Here is a 22,589-nt window from a genome sequence, read left to right as displayed (position 1 = left end):
AATAAAACACATCTACTGTTTTCCAACTCTAAGATCAATATTGGATGCATAGCTACTACCATTTATGAATAGTTGCAAAAAATAAGCATTATTTATTCCTCACAACTATTTATGACTCTTTCAATGAGATGCTATTCTTCCAACTGTGTACTAGGCAGCTGATTAGATAGAAAATTGGAGACAGAAATAACTAGGTACGGTCCATGGTAGAAATGATTGCATTTGTAAAAAGGTGATTTGATCGTCCTTTGGCCAACCAAAACAAGATTCAAACATGCAACTGCTAAGAGCTCTACCAGTCGATTGATATCCACAGGGACCAATCAATAGTCGACCAACCGCACAGCAGCAACACCCAAAAACTAACACAGCTGATGACACAAAATCTTAAACAACATAACAGCAGGAACACCAGAATGAAGCGACATGCTCTATTTATTTCATTTGTCTGTACAAATGTTTACACCAATATTACCCGCATTTTTTTTTCTTTTACTCAAAAAGAATTCCACTAACCCTGCTTCTTTTCTGATTTACCAAGTGTGAGGGGGCAAAGGCAAAAAAAAACTGTAAAAATGAAAAATTTCCACAACCAGAACTGTACACAAACTTGTACACATTTCAAAAAAGATGATGTGTAAAAGACACGAGAGGATCAGCACTCAATCATCTGGGCGTTGGATCTCACCCATCAAAATGCGGTTGCTATGGACCTTGAAACCAAGAAGAGAGGGATCAATCTGCCTACCCTTCTTCCCTTTCTTCCTGCTGCTCTTTCCACCCAGGCCAGCATCCATGGGCTCGACAGCACCAATGGAAGAATCTGCATCCGGCAAGGGCTTTCTGGTGCTCTTCAGCATGTCAATAAATGAAGGTTCTGGTACATCAGCATCGCTGCTTGAAGATCTACGACGAAATCTCAGGTCCTTTCTGTTTGAGGCTGGAGTTTCTGAAGTCCGGACAATCAGATTACCTCCCGGCTCTCGTCTCCCCTCTGCAGGTATGATTTTTTCTTTAATCAATTATAAATCATCGAACTGTATAAGCTTTAGGCAAATGGATATTATTGTTACGCCCATTAAATTTAGAAGACAATGGAGGAAATGAACCATAGTGACCCAAGAAAAGCATACCCTCCGGAGATGCAAAGCTAGTAGAATTCTTCCCCTTGATAGGTGGAGCAGAAACTAGCTCTGATAATGCTCCATGAGATGATGCAACATGCAGATCATGGGCACATTTCAGTAAGGAATTATCGGCCCCTTTTACAAGTGCACCAGCAATCCTAAAAGAAAAATGAGTAGCATGAACACCAAAATGTGAGACAGCAATGTTAAAAAAAATTATCCCAGAACATGCTCTACAAATCTCAACTGTTACTACACAAATAAAGATTAGTGCAGCACAATATTCATGCTTCTGCACCAAAAGAATTTATGAGCATATGGATACAAATCTCAACGTCCACTGCCTACCTTGGTTCAGGATTCATCCATAAAAGCACCACAATATATCGCTGTGACATTATACAGGCAATGGCCCACGGTATTGCTAAGGGAGTAAAGAGGTCAGACTCAAGAAAAATCAAATCCAAACAGAACAAGACAATCGAGTTTGGATGTATTTTCAGATTTGACTTGAATTCATTTCCATAATTAGACCTTATGTAACTGTACGATAAAATATATTTAGTATTTTTATTGATTTTTCACCAATATTTTCTCTGGTCCTCAACAACCCTATGACTACAAAATTATTGTGTCAGGATACACAATATTTTCATATTTGCGATATCATTTCTTTTTCTTGTAAATCTAAGTAGATTCAGTTAATAGGAACCAGCAATCAAGAACTGTCATATGAACTGTAGATTCATTTGTCTTTGAGTTGATAGTTTGTAAATGAATTTAAAAGTGATATACTGAAAGATTGGCATAGAGAATGTGAATATGAAGTTCATAGAATGACAAAAGAATTTTCTATAAAGTCAATTAACAATAATATGTATAGGTAAAATATAATCAGACTATCCATCAGGTGATTCGTTTGGACATCGGTCACATTCAGACCAACCCAATAAACTACCAGATATTGAACTATTGGGCTATACGAATATACAGACAGGCTTGTTATCAAATTATTAGGTATCTTTCACAGTCCTAAGATACACCAACCAGCACCTAACTACCAAATGAAGAAAAAATTACCAGAAACCCTACTTGATACCATTAAATCCCTGCAACAGATGATGGTTTCTGATGGCCAATCGAACACAGGTAAGGTGTCACATCATAAGTCCCACATATTGAACTGTAAGCTCCACAGAGACTCTACCAGTCTTTGTTTCGAGGGCATGACCATGTGAGTGAAACATCCCCCAAGTAATCACAAGGATGATGTCTAAAAAGTGACAAAAGGAATATAGTCTCCTTTTAAGGGTGACAGTCCCCATACCATTACTTGAGGGCAACTTCGCTCGATAATGATTAGAATCCTCTGTCTAGAGCTTCCTTGTATCACACTTTACATATGTACAAATTCCCCGATCAAATAAGATATCAAAATCACACCATGAAATTCATTTTCTCAAATCGCTCAAATTCTGAGATCTTGAGCAACCAAAGCCGGGTCTCAAGCATCATCAATTTCTCCTCTGAAAGACAGTTGTCGAGTCATGATATATCTGCTAGACCTCATTAATGCTGTCGTACTCTATCACTCCATTCGTGAAGTGATATTTCCCAGTGCACACAGGGGACTAACTTCAAATTCTACAACCTTGTAATTGACCTTCAATGCTTGTTCCTTGCTCGGTCTTGCCAAGCTTGCATTGATTCTTGATATCATTGGCTATACCAAGGGTTGTAACCTACATCAAGAAGATTTTTCTAAATTTCTCTCAACCTGGTCAACCAATGACTAAAAGACTCAGCCCATCCTATTGAGCAACGTCACCACCCAGACCCTTGTTGCGAACCAATGCTGAGCAACCAATGCATATCCCTTGCTTGGTCTTGCCAAACTTGCATGGTTTCGTGATATCATTGGCTATACCAAGGGTTATTACCTACATTAAATGGATTAGCAGAAATTTTAATTCTCTCTGCACTTGGTCAACCAATGACTAAAAGACTCAACCCCTCCTGCTGAGTCTCACCACCCAGAAACCTCTTGTAAAGTTACTGTGCTTTTTGTAGTCATTTTTTCTATCTGATGGCCCTATAATATCTTGTTTCCCTCATAGATGTCTTAAAATTGTATGGAAGGCTATGTTACATTGAATTGGATATATGTGCAAGCATAGTACGGTACTGTTAGATCCCACTGATGTCTAATAATTTCTTCTCGTGGTCCATACCAGATGTTATACCTTAAGTATCAAGAGGAGGTATTTAAGGCTAAATTGAAAGGTCAAATTAACATAATGGAAGATAGTGAGTCTTATATCCCATCCCGTACCCCATTGTGTTTGCTTTATCAATAATATATCTAGTGGTAATGCTGCTATTGGGGAAAAAAGGCACCTCCATGCATATCAAGGTATGAAGTACACAAAAGCTTACATATTATTTCAGATCAGTATTAAGCATTTAAAAGAAAGAAGTGGGTATGAACTGTCTTCTCTTCAACTATTTCCAACATAAGTTCTATCATGAACAAACTGATGGTTGAAGTGTCAAGGTGCCCTCTCCCCCTTGCTGATTAGACTACTTTTCAGCACAAGCCATCAGAACCAATGTTACTCCCACATTTTCAGTTAAACTGCAGTTGAACTTATTTTTGGCCTTCCAACACCTCAAAAAATTTACCTCTTATATATGGCATTGGTTATACTTCAATGTTCTAGGAGCTGCAAAGGCAACACATCCTATAATCCCTACATCTAAGGTGTGCCTCTATTTTGTAAATAAACTTTATGGCAAACGCACAACCATGTGTGAATTTAGCATACAAGAAAGGGCCTTTTTTCAGATCATTTTTTTTTAAGAAATAGGCAAGGAGAAAGCAACAGTTAACATCCAAACATTTCAAGATATGACAGCTTGTAGCAAAGCACATAAAGAATACCAATAAACACTGCTATTTAGTTGCATTTTATTTCTTCCCTTCCACTTTATTTGCAACTTCTGCACGAACTCTATGCAATTAGAGCAAAGCACATATCTGCAATTCTTTAATCATCCACCAAATGCAAGAAGGTCATCATACTTTTGAACAAAAAACTGTCAAAGTGAAGCACCTAACTTAAAGTTAGTGACAATTGAACGGTCCACCGTATCGACTGTACCGACGTACCGGTAGATACCGGTACTGGTACGGTACCGATTCGATACCAACCAGTACCGAACCGGCCAACAGAGCAGCGTCCGCAGACGCGAAAAAAAATAGTGCTCGGACGCGTTAAATGCCACAGAGTGGGCGCAGGGCATTAAATGGCCCACACAGGCTGCGACCATCGTTCCCTACGCAGAGAATCATGCGCAAGCGCGAGCTAGGCGCATGATTCCCCGCTCGCGCCCGCGCGCAGGCACGGTACCCAGCGCGAGGAACTCCGCCCGTGCGCGAGCGCGTTCCCAGCACGGGGAACCCCACACAGGAGCGTTCCCATCACGGGGAACGCTTGGGCCGCGCTTGGGCCGATGCAAACCAGGCCAGTTTGCATCGGTACATAGCAAAAATTAGACGGTTCTGGCCCCTATAGGGTCGTAACCATTTTTCACAGCCCAACCGTACCGGTTGGAGCAGGTACCGGTACGGTACGTGCTAAACCGGCCGGTTCAGCAGACCTTGATTGAATCACATAATTAGGTTTCCTTTGATCTTCTACAAATCTATCAGAACGCCAAGTATCATCTTTCAGGTATATAATGTAACCCTCTTGCAACGTAAACCCAAACCTTCCTTTCATGGATTAGGCATTCAGAAGTTTCAAATGTACCAAATCATGCCAATAACATTCAAAACAACATCAAATCTTTCTCTTGACATGATGAAGTTCTGTTAAACTTATTACCAGTGGATACCTCAATGAAGGTCATGCTGTTGCCTTGTTAATGGGACTATCTACCAACTGCAATAAAAGTGGAAGGTAATAGCATCTTTCATGAACTAGGCAAATAGGTACTATAAAGCAAAGCTCAGGCCCTATGTCAGAAAATATGTTGACAATACCTATCCAGGTTACTGATTGGAGACCGATTATCCAAATAAACACAATTTAACATCAGCTAGTTCCATAAATTTTAGAAAAAATAACAGGTAGAGAGAAAAATCCTACACCAGTGACTTACAACGTGACTTGGTCAAACTTACTAACTAAAAACATGTCAGTTTTAAAATTTTGTATAAAATTTAAATTTATTTTTGAAATCTGTGCTGGAAATCAGCATATGGAACAAATCTACGCACCCAAAAGCATTCACTTGCACAATCTAGGGCATTTCTCAACCCACATAGAGACAAAAATTTAGAGAAACATATTGCAAGAAAGAAATACCAATATTTATTATTAATCACCAAAAAAACCGTTGCACCCTTTCCTCCTCCCTTCCATTGCTAAGGCATAATTAGAATCACTAAGTATATGACTTCTTAACTAAGCCACATCTGGACTCTCACCCTTAGAAAGAAACTAAAAATTGGGAAAAGGAAAAAACTACTTAACACACAGACACACAAGTTGCATGGCCGACCGATGTCAGACATCCCTACTCCTACTTCTTGCAGCTGGCATAGCAACAGGTACAGGAAGTCAGTGATGAGCAATGGGCATTTATTAGTTGCAGAAAGCTTCTACCTAGGGTGACGCATCCGATCTGGAGACTTTGCACCTGCTTCCTAAGTGCTTCCTTACCCAAACCCTTACCCGCTCTTGATTCTGAAAACTATGGGGCAACTTATACATCAGTTGTGTAACGTTTCCCCATCACCAAGGTTTGTCGTGCCGTGTCGAACCAAGCAGTATGGAATATACCGTATGGATGTGATACGGTATGTGGTATAGGTAGTATATCGATACTCGGTATGCCAAACCGGCCCCATACTATACTGTACCGACATAATAATAGGATGGCATTGGTACAGAGCCCGGTACTGAAATGGCGTACCTTGTGCATCGCACTATATATCTCTGTCGAAAAGGAAGCCTATAGCACTTTAAAATATCTCCTAATATAACATACAACTTTCTTTATAACATATCGTTGTAGAAGTCACCAAAGAAAACCATCAAAATCCCTTCAAAAAACACTCATAATAACTTTAGAACTTCCGTATCCCAACCTAGACCTGAACTAGGACACATGAAACTAATTTTTCAAACAATGAGCCTCCATAACACTAGAACAAAAATATATACATATAATATAGAATATCTAGTTTATTTTTGACACGACAGAAAAAATAATCAGTAACAAACAAATTAACAAAACCACAATCTCACCACAGACCTAGATTACATCAATTGACAGTAAACCCAACCAACAATTTATAATCACATTAGTGCATTGACAGAATCAGGAGTACAGGACCATTTTGTCAAGAAGCAGAAATAGAGATCCACGAAAGCTAACACCAAAGCAGAAAGGACGGTGTAGCGGGCACCTATTTGGAGGTAAGATTATACTTGTTTAAGGATATTGTAAGCCACAACATGGACATCAAGAAATTTTACGTAAAGCATTTGTTGAGATAGAGTGACAGATATTGAATTCTTCAAATTTGCATAGCAAAAAGGGGAACAGGGGAAAAAAGCTTTCATAAAGTTATCATCTCTCAGGTGTCAGTTAAAGCAATAGCGAGGAACGCTTACCCATCATCAATCATCTCTTCACTATAAGCATTATCAACTCCCATTTCATAATTGAAGAAGCCTCCAACTCCACCTGCACAGTATTGCAGCTCATAACTCATAAAAATGTTGCAGAACATAAAACATGACCGAAATCAAGAGGTTCAACTGAGTTACCAGTGCTGCCAAATGAGGCATGTCTAACGGGTCCACTAACTTTCAGATCTCCATGATCTCTGCCACTTAGTTGCTCCACCCCACTTTCCAGAGTGTCCACAACTAATTTATCCATTGATTTGCCCTTAGAACCATGCTTCTTCCCCTTCTTCCCCTCCTTCACATCAGAGAAATTTATTCCCTCTATAGATGCATCACCACCCATAGATTCTACAAGATGCTTGTTTTCAATTTCAACAATATCTGAAAGGAGGTGTTTCTGTTCAGGTAATGTTCCAGAATTAGATCGAAAAGCTAATCTTCTACTGCTTTCAAAGCTATTACCTTGTCCTTCCAAATTTACATTCGCCAATCGCTCACGTGGTGCATGTCCTACTTTAGCGAAAAGAGAACCTTCTGACAATGAATCACCCAAGCCCACTCTATCAGAAGTAAGATTAAAGGAATTATTATCAGTGCCAGACCGTGAATAAAGCCATGACGGATCCCTGTGCTCATAGGATGATGTAGGAACACTATCTACAAATCCCAATGACTGTTGAGATTCAAGAACCAGTTTTTGGTGAAGCAAGTCTCCTAATCCACGTTCTGAGCTCCCACTATTTCCTACAATCGATGCCCAAGAATTTGGGTCCTCAACAGTACAATTTGCTGTCATATCCCTCCTCTGTCTTTCTGCTTCTACCTGCAACTGATTGAAATGTGGTTCTATTACGTTATTTGGTAGCTGCCCGTTGGACCCGGACCAATGCCTCTCCATTGCATCCATGTGCGAACCAGAAACCTGTTTAGAAATCCGACGTTGATGAGAACGAATAGTTGAAGGAAACTGTCCCATCTGGCCTGATGATTGCACATGACTGTGCTGTTCCTGCGTATCCAGTCCTTGAAACCGTCCTAGGCCATTAACAAAATCTACCTTTGGCGCAAGAGTACCTGCAGGTAGGGGAATTGACCTTTCAACTGGATGTAGGGTTGGTTCATAAAGCCCTCGCTGCATTTGCTCATGCAATATAAAGTTCTGCTCAAGTTGGCTGGGTTGCTCAAAGGACAAGGGCCTCTGAGGGGGCTGCATAAAATCTAATTGGTTAAGTCTAGCTGAATGAGTCTGATGTGGACCAGTTGCTGCCCTGATGAACTGGCCAGATTCATCAACTGACCAAACCCCACCAACATGCCTCTCTTCTTCCATGCTAAGTGGTTGCCTCGATGGAATAGAGAATTGTCGTGCTTCCAGCTGCTCCTGCTGAAGACCTAGAAGAAGTTGCTGTTCCAAAGGAAGCATCTGCCTGCGCTTGGAATGAGATAAGAAATCCAATACATCATCGTGATTTTCCCTTTGGAGATTGTGCCCAAATTTTGATTGGATAAGCTGTTCAATAGCTGGGTCATGGTGCAGCGGTGGATGCCGAGACTGTTGTTGTGGCTCATTCAAGAGCTGCTGCCTAAATAAAACCTCATCAAGCATGTTATTTGCCCGTCGACGGTCGACATTCAATGCTCCAAACCCAGGGTTCTGTAATTGCTGATGCAACAATTGCTCCAGAAGCAACTGCTGTTGCTGCTGCTGCTGCTGCTGCTGTTGCTGATGCTGCTGCAGCAATTGCATCCGATGTTGATGAAGCTGTTGTTGTTGCTGGTGCAGTTGATGTTGTTGCTGCAACTGCTGAAAATAATGCTGCTGTTCAAACTGAAGTTTAAAAAGTTGCTCCAGATCTGGTGTAGGTTGACCAATTGACTGCTGTTGGTGGACAGAACTCCTGATCTGCTCCAGAAATGGCCCAGCCAAATCCAAGTTTTGATGAGCAAGCAACTGTTGCTGTTGAAGATGCTGTTTCTGTAACTGCTGGGAAAGCAGGTGCTCTTCTAAACTGAACTGGTTCGCTTCAGCTTCAAAGCGTGACAAGCGACTAGAATCAATAGCTTCCTGAAGTACACTTGAATTAGCGTTCCTTCTGAAGTTACTGGGCCATGCATCATGAATATTGGGGGAGTCACCTATCAGACTAAAATGATCCTGTTGGTGTTTAAAACGAGATGCATCTCTTGCAGCTGCATGATTATCAATGCTCTGATCACTGAAGCTGGCTATATTTGTTGAAAGAGGGTGCTTTGGATGAGTTCCTTCCAGTTCAGACCACAATAATCCAAGAGGATTCAAATCGTTATCTCTTGGAATGTTCTGGTTGGCTAAACTGGCTTCTCCCATTTCGGCACCCATCAAATGGAGACCACTAGAGGTCTGTGACAGATCAATATGGTCATTAGCAAGCTTCCCTAAAGGTTTCTCCAGACTACTTGCAGGCCGTCCTGTATACAACACTTCTGCAGAATATATTAAAAAATCATCATTAAAGCAACTAAACAAAAGAAAAATGAGAAAAAAAACGATAAAAAAAGGACAAAAGCTTGCACATAAAGAAAACTAACCTTCAGCATCTTGTCCAGCAAAATCAGGAAAGCTCTGTCCAGTGTTGGAAAGCAACAACCTATCATTTATAGAATCTACAGAAGCTTCATGTTCAGTACTTGTAGGCTTAATCTGATGACCCGGAGCCTCCCTTAATCTAGATGGAGCCCATTGTGGGTCATTCATGGCAAAAGGATCAGTAGTATCAGAAGCAGGAATAAAATCCTCCAGGTTTCCTTTGAAAGAGTCCAATGCTTCAGATTTTTCGCCAGAAACGTTAGCAGGGACAGATTGAGATTTTAGTTTCAAGTGTGGCATAACTTCACCAAGTGGCCGAAAAGGAGTGCCTTCTGGAGCATCTGACAAACATACAGGTAAATCCATACCATAAAAGCCTTCTTCAAACCACTTGATGATGTCAGCACCTAGAAATGGCCCTTGTATCTCTCCTTGAGGATCCCGGTAAAACAAACTCAACTCCTCAGGAGGAGGGCATTGTTTTAAAAGTTTTACTTCGACATCGCTGTTCTGAAGCTGCTCATTGCTGTTTGGAATCTTGTGGTTGACTGATGTATCAAACAATGAATTTAAATCATCAGGTAGCTTAGCACCAACATCAAAAGGAACAACTGAGCTAGGTACTTCTAACTTAGCATTCTTGATAAAATCTGGGTGTCCCATGCATCCATCATTGTTAAGGACATTTCTCTCACCCTCAGAATTGGTAATAATACAACCTGACACCCTTCTATTATAGTAAGCATCATTGTCTGAAACTGCAGTCATAGCACCAGGGTCTTTGCTTTCAACATGGCTAGAATCCCGCTCTGAAACAAAATATGTTACTAATGTTAGTGATTTGCATAGGCAATCAGGATAGGGGAGCAAACAGGATGAGCCAAGAAGTGAACTGCTCAGGCTGGGCAAATAATATGCGGGGTACTAAGCTTGACCCGAACTTTGCAACATGAATTCAAGCTTGGCAAGCTATGAACTGAATAAAGCTTAAACAAGCTTGTTGTCAAGCCAAGCTTAGTTATCATTTATTTTTGCAAGCCCAAAGTGTTCAGGCTCTGCGCATTTAACAGATGAGCTCTGAAAGATGTTTGAGCTAAGCTTGTTTTCTAGTCAAAAAAAAAAAAAAAAAACTATTATTGAGTCAATCCTGAGCCGTTCATGAACAGCATGGTTCATTTACAGCCCTATGTCAGATAAGGCTGTTCAAAAAAAAACAAAAAGAAAGAAAGAAAAAAGAAAAAGGTCAAAGATATTGCATATGATGCATATTTCATCATAACCTGCAGAATTCATAAAGAATCCCTCTCCAGTTGAGCTAGTAGAAAGCAAACCTTGTTCCTTCTCAATCAAGAACAGGTCACCAACATCTAAACAAAAAACCAATAAGTTATAAATAGCCATGCTTAGTTATACAAAATAAGAGAGGTTGCTTACCCAACTCACTGTCATTTTCTCTTTCCATCCTATCCCGGCCGTAAGCTACTTCACTGCTGGTAACCTTCCCCTTCCAAATGTCATCTAAAAGAGCCTGCCAGTCACATCCAAGACAAAGATTATTCTCTAAGAATCAAATAAAAGACCATTTGCCAGTAATGTAGATAAAAGCTCAAATTACTAATTTATTTTAAAGGAATGTGGAGGGAGAGCAGGTGAAACAATACAAATTTTCTATAATGATCATGCCAATAGAGGTAGGAGCAATGTCCCATACATTATACTGCTGAATTCCTTTTTCATGACACAAATAGAAAACACCAAGGATTTAAAAACTGCCATAACCGTACGATACTCAGTACATAGTTCCAGCAGAAAACCAGCACCGGTACAGCATGTCGGTGTAGGATGGAGTCCCATACCGTGTGTCAATACCCAGTATAGTACCACTTTTTCAAAAAAAAGGTATTCCCTCTCGTACCAGTTTTTGAAACCTTGAAAAATACTATCAAAACTGCAAAATTTACGTGAGTGCCTGAACTTTCATTTCTTAAAAACATATATAGAGGTTTACTCCATAGTTTCATTATATTTTCAAAGAGATAAATGCAGCAAATATACTAGATGTCCAACAACCAATGGATGGGTAAAAAGATTACGTATCCTCAAAACAAATCCTGCAGTTTTCTTCCACAATATTTTTGAATATATGGATGTAGCAAACCCTACAATTTTATAAATATGTTAAAGAAATCCCAAAATAGCCTCTTATTTATGCAAGATATACTAGAAATGTTTAAAAAGAAAGAGCGTCAAAAATTTTCTGATTAATTGCCAGATGCACCCATTCCTCGAATTACCAACAACATGAAGGCATTGCATTTCAACATGAATTTAAAGTCCAAATTGCAATATAAAGTTATGTACATCCAGAAAATAAAGGTTGTTGTTAGTGTTTCTGTCCTCACTATATCCAGAAAATAAAGGTTGTTGTTAGTGTTGATATTGTTGTTACTGATATTGTACTCAAAACAGAAAATGCCTACTACTGCAGCTTCTATTATAATTTATGTACTATAGATTGCCCATTCCACCACCCTAAGGATTGAGGAAGATGCTGTAAATGAAGACAGAGATTGCCTTCACTTGAATAAATAGGAAATGTGCTCTGTTTTGAATACACTATGTACCAAATGCATGTGAGTTTTTTTGCTTTTAGTCATTATATAAATTTAGATAAATTTCATATATAAAATTTGGTAGCCGACCCCAATTAGCTTGGGAGTAAGGCCTAGTTCAGTTGAGTTCAGTTAAATCAATATACAGAATTTACAAAATCACGAAATTTCAGATCACCTATCAAAACCAAGAACAACTTTTAAGTTTCCATTAACTTTCCCACAATGAAATCCATAGCAGATCAACAGCATTTTTAAAGGATAATTGGAAAAAAGAAGTGGGAATTCTAAATTGTTTCCTACCTTCCCCATGTATCTGCCTCCAATATATCTAGAAAATAGTTATGGTGATTCTGACATTCTCAATCAGTGACAAAATAACAGAAGTATACAACCTTCTTTTCTTGGAGATCACAAATCACTATTACAATGATGAAAAAGAATTTTAATAGCATATTCATAAACTGTGTATTGTGTAAAAAGAACTATTAAAGCTTGCTACCATTTTGCATGTTCCATATTTATTTTCTAACATGATCACACAGTTTACTTTAATTTCTTCAAATTGTATGTCAAAAGAGAGTAGAATGAAACAAGAACAGATAATAGAAGAAACAGCATTAAGCCTACCACTTCGTTTGCATCAGGTGCAACAAAGGCCAGTGGTGCTACAGCACTAGACTGTGTTATTGAAGGAACTTCCTCGAGGCCCTCAGGGGGAGTATCAGAAGATGGCAACATCTTGTGCTTTCTGTAAATATCAAGAAGTTTCCCCCTTGGGTAGCAAAATGTCTCCGCAGATAATCCGGACTTTCCATGTACATTTTCAGTCTTAAATGCAGGTGCAGCACCGATTGGTCCAGAAGAGGATGACTTAAATGGCGAGCCAGCAATGGAGTTTGACCTACCCCTACCGGGAGCAAACCCCACGCTTGAACCCTCCGCACGTCCTCTAGCCAGCCCAAACCCAGGAGCAGCGCGATATACTGCAGATCCACCAGAAGAAACTTCTTGTCGATGGCGTGGTCTCCATTTATCACGAGAATCAGATTCAGACAATGGGCGAAGATTAACCACAAAAGATTGTTTTTCAGTGTGAGAATCCTCCTTCTCTACATCCATCTTCTTCTCCGTTCGAGGGTCCTTCTCTCTATCTTCTGGACCCCATCTTGTCGACCATTTGCTGTCACGCCACCGATCAGATGGGGGCAAAGTCCTAGACTCAGAAGTTTCTCTAGAAGTATTGTCTGAACGGCGGTCATTTTTCCGGTACTCAATATCTCGATCTGCTTCCTTCCTACGTTCCCTCCTACCAAGCAAGCTAGTTTCCCTCTCCTCTTCACGCCAGCGGCGAGTACTTTCAACATCAGGTACATTCCTTCTCCATTCTTTCTTATCTTGAGATCCATCCAAACGCCACACATCTTTCTGAGCCGAATCAGACAAGGTTCCGTGGGTCAAAGAATTTGGTGGGCGAGTATCCTGTCAAAATAAAACACATAAATGTGTAAGACAGTGATTAAAAACAAAGTGTAACAAAGAACTGGACATGTGAAAAAGCATGACACACATCCTCTTCTTATAGTAGTATAATTTTCCTATTGTAAAAATTTTATCAACAAAAATAAAACAAATGAAATACGATACTAGCTAAAATTGTCTAATCACAGTTCCTTAAAAGGACAATCATCAATGCACGGGCATGACCGTAGGATGTTATAAAGTTCTTATTAAAAAATCTGGCCCAATACCAAAAGCATCCAACAGAACAAAATATGTATGCATATCCATCAATGTTATACATGTGAACTTTTGCAGAGGAAGAGTCGAAACTGAAACATGAGCAAAAATGCACCTTGCAACAGGAACAGAAAACAAAGATTTATTCAGCATCTGTTCATAAATATGTTAAAAGGGCAGAAACGTTTTTGAGGGCATATGCTGATAGTGTGGTAATGTTAAAAAGGAATAATAAATTTATTTTGTCAATTTTACTCCAAAAAACTTGGGCAATCAGCCATCCAGAAGTAAGGAACCGCCACAGAAAAACTTTTAGAACCACAAAATATGTTTGTGGAATTCAATAGTTCAATATAAACTTATAGAATCTTAGTCATAGTCTCTTGATGACTGTATAATGCAAAAGAGTTGACTGTCTTCGCCGTCATTTATTTATTTCCCGATACACATAGCACTCCCACCTTGCCTGGCTTTCTGCGAGGGAGTTTGTTTCATAGATTAGATTAGGAAGACATATAGGTCAAATTTGGATGCCACCTAACATGCTCCTTCTCTATTAAGCACGTGCACATGCACGTGCTGTGTGTGTGTGCAAAAACTTAGTACAACTGAAGCCGCAAGCCTTCCACATCTTTGCAAAAAGGAAAAGTTGTCTCCCAAAAGGAAAAACACACCTCACTAAAAAAAAAACGAAACAGAGGGAGGATACAGAAGAAGGAAAAAAACTCAGCCTCTTCCCCCCCACCCAAAAAAATAATAATAATAATAATGATAATAGTCGTGGCACAGATTCAGAGTTCAAAAATTACAGAGATTCGCACATGCAACCCTCATTCATAAGACAAAATTGACGAAATACAAAATGAATATTATATATATATATATATATATATATATATATATATATATATATATATATATATATATATATATATATATATCTGTGTGCATGTGTGTGTGATAGTATTTTTTAAGGGATGCCGGACCTCACCACACCGAGGAAAAAAAAAGTCAACATGTTCGTCTTCTCCAAAGATCTGTACATGCAACGCGCATGCACAGCACATGCTTATTTAATAATTAGAAGTTACATTCGTCCATCACGATCTACAAGGAATGGCTACAAACAGCTAACGGCATAAGAAAATGATCAAACAAGTTACTCCATCACCCTTCCCAGCAAGCATATCATTACTGTTTACTGAAAACAAGTAAATAACAAAGTACCTTACAAATTCAGCTCAAAATATTATTAAAACTAAAGCAAAGTTTACACATGAAAAAAAACAGCGAACTTGCTATCACTTAACTACAACCAGAAGAATTATATGAATACGAGGACCTAAAGATTGAGCTGGGGGCTGAATTTGCACCCTTGACCCACAAAACATGCATAATGCAAGTAGAGAAAGGAGATAGCTCCAACTATTTATATCCATGTCATGGAGATTTTATTTTAAAATGTTATATTCTACATGAGGCCCCCATCACTTTGAATTATAATAGCACACTAGCATCAGACACATGAAATGCACTTGTCGGGATGCAAGTATGGTTGCAATTTTCCATCTGCTCCAAGAATTTGTCCATCATTTATGTAACTTGACAAATATACTGCCACTTTTAGTGAAGCACTCTCTTGTTTCTCTCCCTAGAAGAGAGGGTGAACTAAACCAAGAGGGCAGTGCATATATAAGATGCAGGTATCTATAACTTGTGGATCAGAAGTGTGAAAAGAGAAGGCTCAGACATGGAGACAGTCATCAAGGGCAAGGAGTGTCAGTTATAATAGTAGAGATGTTGGGTGTATGTGCGACCATAAATAATATGATGCCGGCACTAGCTGTTGCATTTTTTGAAAGGAAAAAGAAAATGCGAAGCAAGAAAAAAGATGAGCAGAACCGAAAAAAAGAGTTGTCTATCCCACCTAGGAGGTTGCATTGTAAAAGAAATAATAAGCACATCATAGACATGAATCATTCCACAAAGATGATTATTCATTCTACACAAGGAAAGAAATGGTTAATGACTACCCTAAGCTACTTATTTGACTTTTTTTTAATTGCATTTTTGGGAAAAGGCACAAGAATAGCACCAGTTATTTTATGATATAACAAATTTGCATATGATTTTTTATAATATTTACAGGCACCGAGTCAGGTAATTTCCCAAAATGTTCATAAATGTTCCCATCTAGAGAATAATCAATCATCATCCAAGCCCTTTACCATCAAATGGAGTTGGCAAGTTATTTTCCTGCATTCATGATCTCTCAAAAGATTTTATCTTTCAGCAAGTCCCTCATAAACAATCCATCAACTACTAAGATAATTTTATGGCACCAAACCACTAACAAAGTCCACCAGTAAGACCAAACTGAGGATACTGAACTCTCTTTTCCATATTATGCATATTTGAAGAACATGGATGCACTGTGGTAATTGTAAGAAACATTTGAATAACATTAACCCACCAGCCCCGAAAGCACTATTATGCCTAGTACACGCCATAGCGTTTTGGAAGAGGCCAAGATTAGATGATACCAATTCGATTTCACCACCAAGTCAGTTTGGAAAAGTGGGGTGAAAAATGCCCAGGTCATGTTACCTTTAAGGTTAGGATCAACTAAAAACACGAATAAGCAGCATAGGTTCCGTTCTAATCCTCTCATGGTGCACCATTTGAGAGAGAGAGAGAGAGAGAGAAGGAGAACAGCATCACTTTTGCAACAATATGTTGCAGAAATTATGTGTGAGAGCCAAGAATTAGGAATAATGCAGCAAAACTAGTACAGAGTGGAGAATGAAGGTCATCACAAATGTAAAAAACCAAACTGGAGACATTACAGAACATTAAAGATGGAATGTCAATACGTCAAGGTAATCCAAAAATTATAGCAAAACATTGTGGACATTTAAAAATATGGTGACAGCCACAGATTAGGATGGACACAAAACAAATGTTTTCAAGAATGTAAACAGAATTTTTTGACTATATTCCCATATGATATCACATCTAACTCAAATGCTCTGAACTTTGACAAGAGACACCAAGAGGGATGGAGGTGATGGGTGCATTGGGTGTTCATGTACAAGAGCCAGTTTTCCATATGTTCTAAGATAAAGCCTTTCACAGACAGATACTTGTTGACAGTTACCATGGCATGCAGTGGATGGCAGGTACCAAGTTTGGCAACTTGTGCTCAAGGTGGGATGCTAAAAAGCATCCAAGACACTGTTTCACAAAATGTTATGTATCTAATTTAAGATTCCATCATTAGTAACTAATATGACCAATTGTTATTTATATTACAAATTAGTAACTATGTCGAACTAATTGATTTTGTTTCCTACAGAGTTACAACTGACAATTATATCATTACTTAAGAAAGAAATTGCTAAAACAGAGTGTCGACTATGAGGAGTAAAAGAAAGTCAAGTTGCTCTCCTATTTTACCATCATTCATTATAAAAAAAACTAATTGGAAACTGGACCAACTCGGTTAAGGGCTACGATGTCTTCCTTGGATCAGCCATTGCCCATATCAGCCATCATACTGGGTTCTGGCCCATCATATCATAGAACATGGGCCAGGATACCATGTCAGGCCACCATAGGCCATCCTGTGGTAGTCCAGCCCTCGAACCACCATGGCAAACCCCTTGACCTTTTTCTAGAAGGATGGCTTTTCCTTCGGATACCAATGATAAATAAAGGGCTGTGAGTAGAATACAAGAGTAAAAAGGACATCGGTGGAAGCTGAAAAGAATTTTCTTGTAAAATTATATATGGATTTGAAATGCCTATTATGTTGGTGACAAGAGTTTCTTTCAACATATTTAAATTCATTGTCATATGTACTCCTAATTAGTCTATGAGAAACTGTACCACAAGCAAAGAGCAGACAGATAAGATCTTGGTAAGTCCATAGACATTTTCCTTTTATTCGAAAAAAAGACAACTTAAAATAAGTACCAAGACCATCATGAAAGATGTTCAAGATATAATGACCCAAAAACATTCTCAATAAAATTAAATGAAGAATCCTTGCAAATACTCCATATCCAGTAGCATGATCACATTTTCTGGGATATTAAAAAAAAAAAAGCAAAGCCAAGCAAAAACTAACGCCCAACTATCGAAAAGAGAAAAATTCTGTGATAATCAACAACTGCCTCAATAAAACATAAAAAATCAAGGAGAAATGCAAATTGTGACTAAATTAACTATCTAATGCGATATAGGAAGATAAGAGCAATATATTTCCTATTATGAAAGGAGCATATAGATAGGAAAGGAGAAGAACAGGAAATGAGTTTATTTTTACCCGATCCTTGAATTACAGTACTTTAATAAATTATATAACTGCAATTTTATGAATAAACATAAAGTCATATTATCATAAGAAAAGAGTAAGTATAGAATTCAAATCATGTTTTCTCTTTTCAACTGCCCAAATTATCATGTTGATGGTATCAAAAGTAACTAAAATAAGTTCAAGTAACCACCATAAATACCAGAAAATGGAAATGATATAACCAATCTGACTGACCCAAAATAAACCTTAAGTTGGTGTTTTATTTTACTGAAAAATCTTATCTCAAGTACTAAGAAAGCCACTACAGCAAACATAAGTCCCATCAATAGATTAGAATAGGTTCTGCACAACTCCAACTGACCTTACAGAATATTAAATGAGAATAATAAACACATACGAGAGAAAAAGAGTGCTTAATACCCCAGATGCAGCAGAAAGGCCGATCTTGCTCTCAATAGGCTTAGCATAGAGCCATTGAGGAGACAAAGGAATACTATTATCAGAAGATGCTTGATCTGCAGCATACAAAATACATGAGAAATTAAAAAATTGTTTATAGCATGATAACAAACAAGAGCACATGTGCAGAATTTTAAAAGCAATTAAAACTGAGTCATGGACAGGATTGTGGAAGCTAGTCCAATCCCGGAAAGCAGTGGCTCGACTTTGATTAGAGATACCATATCCATAAAGTGATGCTATTCACGTGGCAAAGATAGAAAACTCCATCCATCAATTTTTTACTAGAAATGCTTGAACATACTTGCAGGAAATCAAAAGTACAAATCTTAGTATGTTGGTGCATCGAGTAACTTATATGGGTGCCTGATTGGTAAATACCAGTAGTGGCAACTGGGCTGCACCAACCACTATCTAGCAAGCCAATTGCAAAGCAGTGGAATAACCAATTCATGCACCTAAGGATACTGTGATAGGAGCAGCCACAGCACACACCAGCAAAGTTAAAGGATTTTCAATTACATTGTACCAATGAATAATGGGAGATAGGATCTTCAAAAGTACTGGTGTATTTATGTAAGCCTCTTACCCATAACTTCAATAACCAAATCAAATGGCGCCAAATGCATGACAAACTCAAGCGTTACTTTGTACAACAACCTGCTTATGACAATAACAAATCAAATCTAGCATGCCCAGTAAAATTTAATCATATTTACACCATGTGTATCCAAAGCCCAACAGAATATCAAGTACATTTCAGAAGGCAAGCTCCAAGAACTGCACTTTTAGGTAGAACTAATTAACAACTCATATACTCCTTCAGCCAGGGCTTTCATCTCAGTTTCGACCTTGGTTTGTATCATATCAGCCAGTCACCAATACAATATACAGAACCTCAGCCTCATTATGTCATCCGATATAAAACAATATTAGACCAAGATATCAGTCATATAATATGAACACCGGCCAATATTTTCCAGTCACATTGTTACTTCCTTAAATTGGTTCTTTAATTGATAACCTTCAACAGGTGCCTAAAAATAGTTGCTAAACTCAATTTTACCATGTAAAAGAAGTCTTGGCTCTAACATATCAATCAAGATCTCAGAAAAGCATGGTTCTTTCCGAAATTTCCCCACTGTCCATCTAGGCCAAGAGAAACCAAGATCGGTCTTGGTCACTCGCCAAGACAACGAATATCTCAGCTTTTAAAAGTCCTGCCTTCAGTGAACAATATAAGACCGGTAATTCGGAATTTACATAACTTCATAAAGAATGTTTAATAGATCAAAACCCAACATAACAAGGAATACCAGAATCATTTATGCAAACAGTGGCTGCTTAAGAACTCACAACCACATGATTTATCACACAGAGAAGAAAAAAAAATCATCCAAAATGAAATCCAAGTACCGCAACATACAATACTGAGACCAATAAATAGGAAATCACCTTTTGATTCATCCAGAAACCCCATGAGAACCTTCTCCTCGTCATTTCCACCTGAAAGAACATCTGATAAGAGGGGGATTCAAAACCCAATCACCAATTCGCAGAACATTATAGCAGTAAGAAGACATAGACCAGAAAGAAAAGCATAGTTAGATCTTCCACATAACATGAACAGATAAGATACCCAAACTGAGCTGGGAAACAAATAAGCAAACAGATACTTAAAAAATCCACCTACTGTAAGTACTACTAGAACTAGAAGTAGTGGTCACACAGGACTACAGATTCATATCCATCATATATTTTCATAGAAAAGAAAAGGAAAATTCTGCTCTTGCTCCCGATCTGAGAGTACTAATTCTTCCAGCGAGTCGGGATTTTTTTATTAAAAAGGAGAGATTTTTTTGATAGAATATTTCAAATACCGATTCTGGAACCAATAATTCATCAAAGAACTCCTCTAGAAAAGACATAATCAGAACAATCACATGGTCCAAAACACCGTAAGGTAAAAGAACGCGAGAAATTCAGCACCAAAGAACTTCTGAAAACCCTAAAATAACTGCCTTTCGATCTGAATCACGAATCAAAACACTCAACACGATCGATCTCATCGAATCACGGTACCAGAAGCTAAAAATGCCAGAAAAGAGCATCGAGAGAATACGCCATACCTTTGCCGGCCCAGGCCTCCACGGCCGGCTTCAAGAGCACGAGATCCTCCGGCAGATCTGCCTTCCCTTCCGCCATCCGAACCGCACCCAATCGGCGAGCACAAAGATCGCCAAGTCGCGCCCCAAATTAGGGCTCCCGACCCAGAGAAAACCTCCAAATCCGAGCGAATCGAAGGCCGAAAGGACGGATTTCAAAGGGAAAACGAGCGCTCGATCGATCAGAAAAGTCACAAGATTTAGGGTTTTGAGATTAGAGAGAGAGAGAGAGAGAGAGAGAGAGAGAGAGAGAGAGAGGTAAGAGCGATGAGATAGTACGGGTGGCCAGGAGAGCGAAAGAGTGATCGGCGGGTGAGAGAGAGCGAGAACCAAAGAGTTGGGGCAGACTAAACATGGAACAACATTACTTAAATAAAATTTTTCTATACAGGAGAGGAGATTTAATTTAAAAGGATTATTACGGACACCTAACTTCAAACCCAAAATGAGACCCACCGCCTTGGAGACGTGGGGCTCAAAGGTGGGGCGGTGATGTCATCATTGGAAGGCGGTATTGTTGCGGGTTTTGTTTCCTTCCACGGCTCTCAATTTTTTTTTTTTCTCCTATTCTGAAATATTCCTTGTTTCACCACGGAGATCGGTAGAGAAACGAACCGGATTCAATTGGGAACCGGATTATTGTCAGTTTATCTTCTCCTACTCCGAAATATTTCTTCCATCGTTTCATCACGGAGAACGGTGGAGAAACAAACTGGATCGATTAGGAACCGTATTATTGTCGGCGAGAGCCTCACGCGAAATGTGAAATGTGAAACGTGAAACGCGAGATAGGATACCGTGGGAAGCAGCGTTCTTTAATTTTTGAATGGGAATGAGAAAAAGATGCCGGCTTAATCGTAGGCCAATGCTTGTTAGAAAAATTAAAGCAGCTGGGATTACGTCTCTTTTTGTGAGGGTAAGTAATCAAATGTAGGGTTCTGATATGCATCAAATGATGGTATTATGTTTCGTCGGATATTGATCGGATGGTCCAGGACCTTTAGGGACCAACAGATGGATAGCTGGATTAGACTTCGGATGCAAGGAATATCCAATCGTGCGGCGTTCCACTGCTTGAGAGTACGTGCGTTAGAACAGGAGTGGACTAGCTTGTTGCATCACCTAACCATCCTAATTGTGTTTGTTTTCTATTTAGTGCTAAATAATGTGCATTTGGATGTCCTACAAAACCATAACATTTATGATTTCTAAAATTATTAATTATGATTTTATAATATAAAATATTTGGTTGTGTGATGAAAGATTAAAAATTTAAAAGAGAGCATATAATTGAGGTTTGGATATCTTCAATTAAATCACTAATCAGAAAGAATCCATACTTAATTTGGATGGTTGGAAGATTTTGATAATTAGTAATGCTTTTAAAATCAAACAGGACAGTGAACCAGCAAGCTATTCGATTTTTGGATCAGCCGGTCCGACCAATCCAACCAGCAAGCTAACCGATAACATCAGCCGTACATAATTATGATGTTATGATTATATTTTTTTAATTTTTATTGGCATAACTTCCTACTCTCTCCCCTCTCCTCACAATTGACCCCACGACCAAAGATGGTTCCACACAATCAAATGTAACGCATGAACTCACCTTAAGAAATGCATGTGCAATTGCAACACCTCTTCCTCACGGTGGTGCTTGGCACATCCTTCGATCCACCTGCTTGTTTTTCCATCCGTACGCTAAAGAAAGCCAGACAAAAAGACAGCCACCACCAGAAGTCAATAATGGTGATCAAAACACACACAAAGAGAGACGGCGGCGGCGGCGGCGGCGGCGGTGTGGGTGTTGGGGTGGGTGGAAGGGGGGCTCCCTTTAGGCCTAGAAAACCTTGAAAATGAGGGCAAAGGAGGTTTTTATTGGAGTTTTGAACTTTTG

At 38.9% G+C, this 22,589-nt stretch overlaps 1 protein-coding gene across 6 annotated transcripts; it reads right to left on the bottom strand.

Annotated features, from left to right (window-relative positions):
- Positions 1-405: 405 nt before the first annotated feature.
- LOC103717459 lies at positions 406-21,047 on the bottom strand. Of its 6 annotated transcripts, XM_008805857.4 has the most exons (12): positions 20,654-21,046; positions 19,980-20,042; positions 18,486-18,580; positions 12,638-13,489; positions 10,830-10,923; positions 10,676-10,762; positions 9,398-10,204; positions 7,292-9,292; positions 6,968-7,210; positions 6,812-6,884; positions 1,134-1,285; positions 406-994 (listed from the first exon to the last, which is right to left on the bottom strand). In XM_008805857.4, exons 1-12 carry the CDS (start codon positions 20,727-20,729, stop codon positions 663-665), a joined length of 4,875 nt encoding a protein of 1,624 aa, XP_008804079.2. In that variant the 5' UTR covers positions 20,730-21,046; the 3' UTR covers positions 406-662. The 6 variants fall into 6 exon arrangements, with proteins under 6 accessions (XP_008804079.2, XP_026664396.2, XP_026664397.2 ...); XM_026808595.2 differs by having other exon boundaries at positions 6,812-6,880; positions 6,964-9,292; positions 20,654-21,047; XM_026808596.2 differs by having other exon boundaries at positions 6,968-9,277; positions 20,654-21,047.
- Between the last annotated feature and the right edge of the window lie 1,542 nt (positions 21,048-22,589).

The sequence above is a fragment of the Phoenix dactylifera genome, chromosome 9 (genome assembly GCF_009389715.1).
Source record: "Phoenix dactylifera cultivar Barhee BC4 chromosome 9, palm_55x_up_171113_PBpolish2nd_filt_p, whole genome shotgun sequence".
NCBI lineage: Eukaryota > Viridiplantae > Streptophyta > Magnoliopsida > Arecales > Arecaceae > Phoenix > Phoenix dactylifera.
The sequence above is the reverse complement of the archived record's forward strand: the minus strand, read 5'-3'. Positions and strand labels throughout refer to the sequence as shown.

Coding starts and splice junctions, on each gene's coding strand:
- LOC103717459 (XM_026808595.2), bottom strand. CDS start 20,729: ATGGCGGAAGGGAAGGCAGATCTGCCGGAGGATCTCGTGCTCTTGAAG. Junction 10,205..10,675: donor ATTCTTTATGAATTCTGCAG/GTTATGATGAAA, acceptor ATTTTGTTTCAG/AGCGGGATTCTAGCCATGTT. Junction 1,286..6,811: donor GAAGAGATGATTGATGATGG/GTAAGCGTTCCT, acceptor TTTTTCTTTTAG/GATTGCTGGTGCACTTGTAA.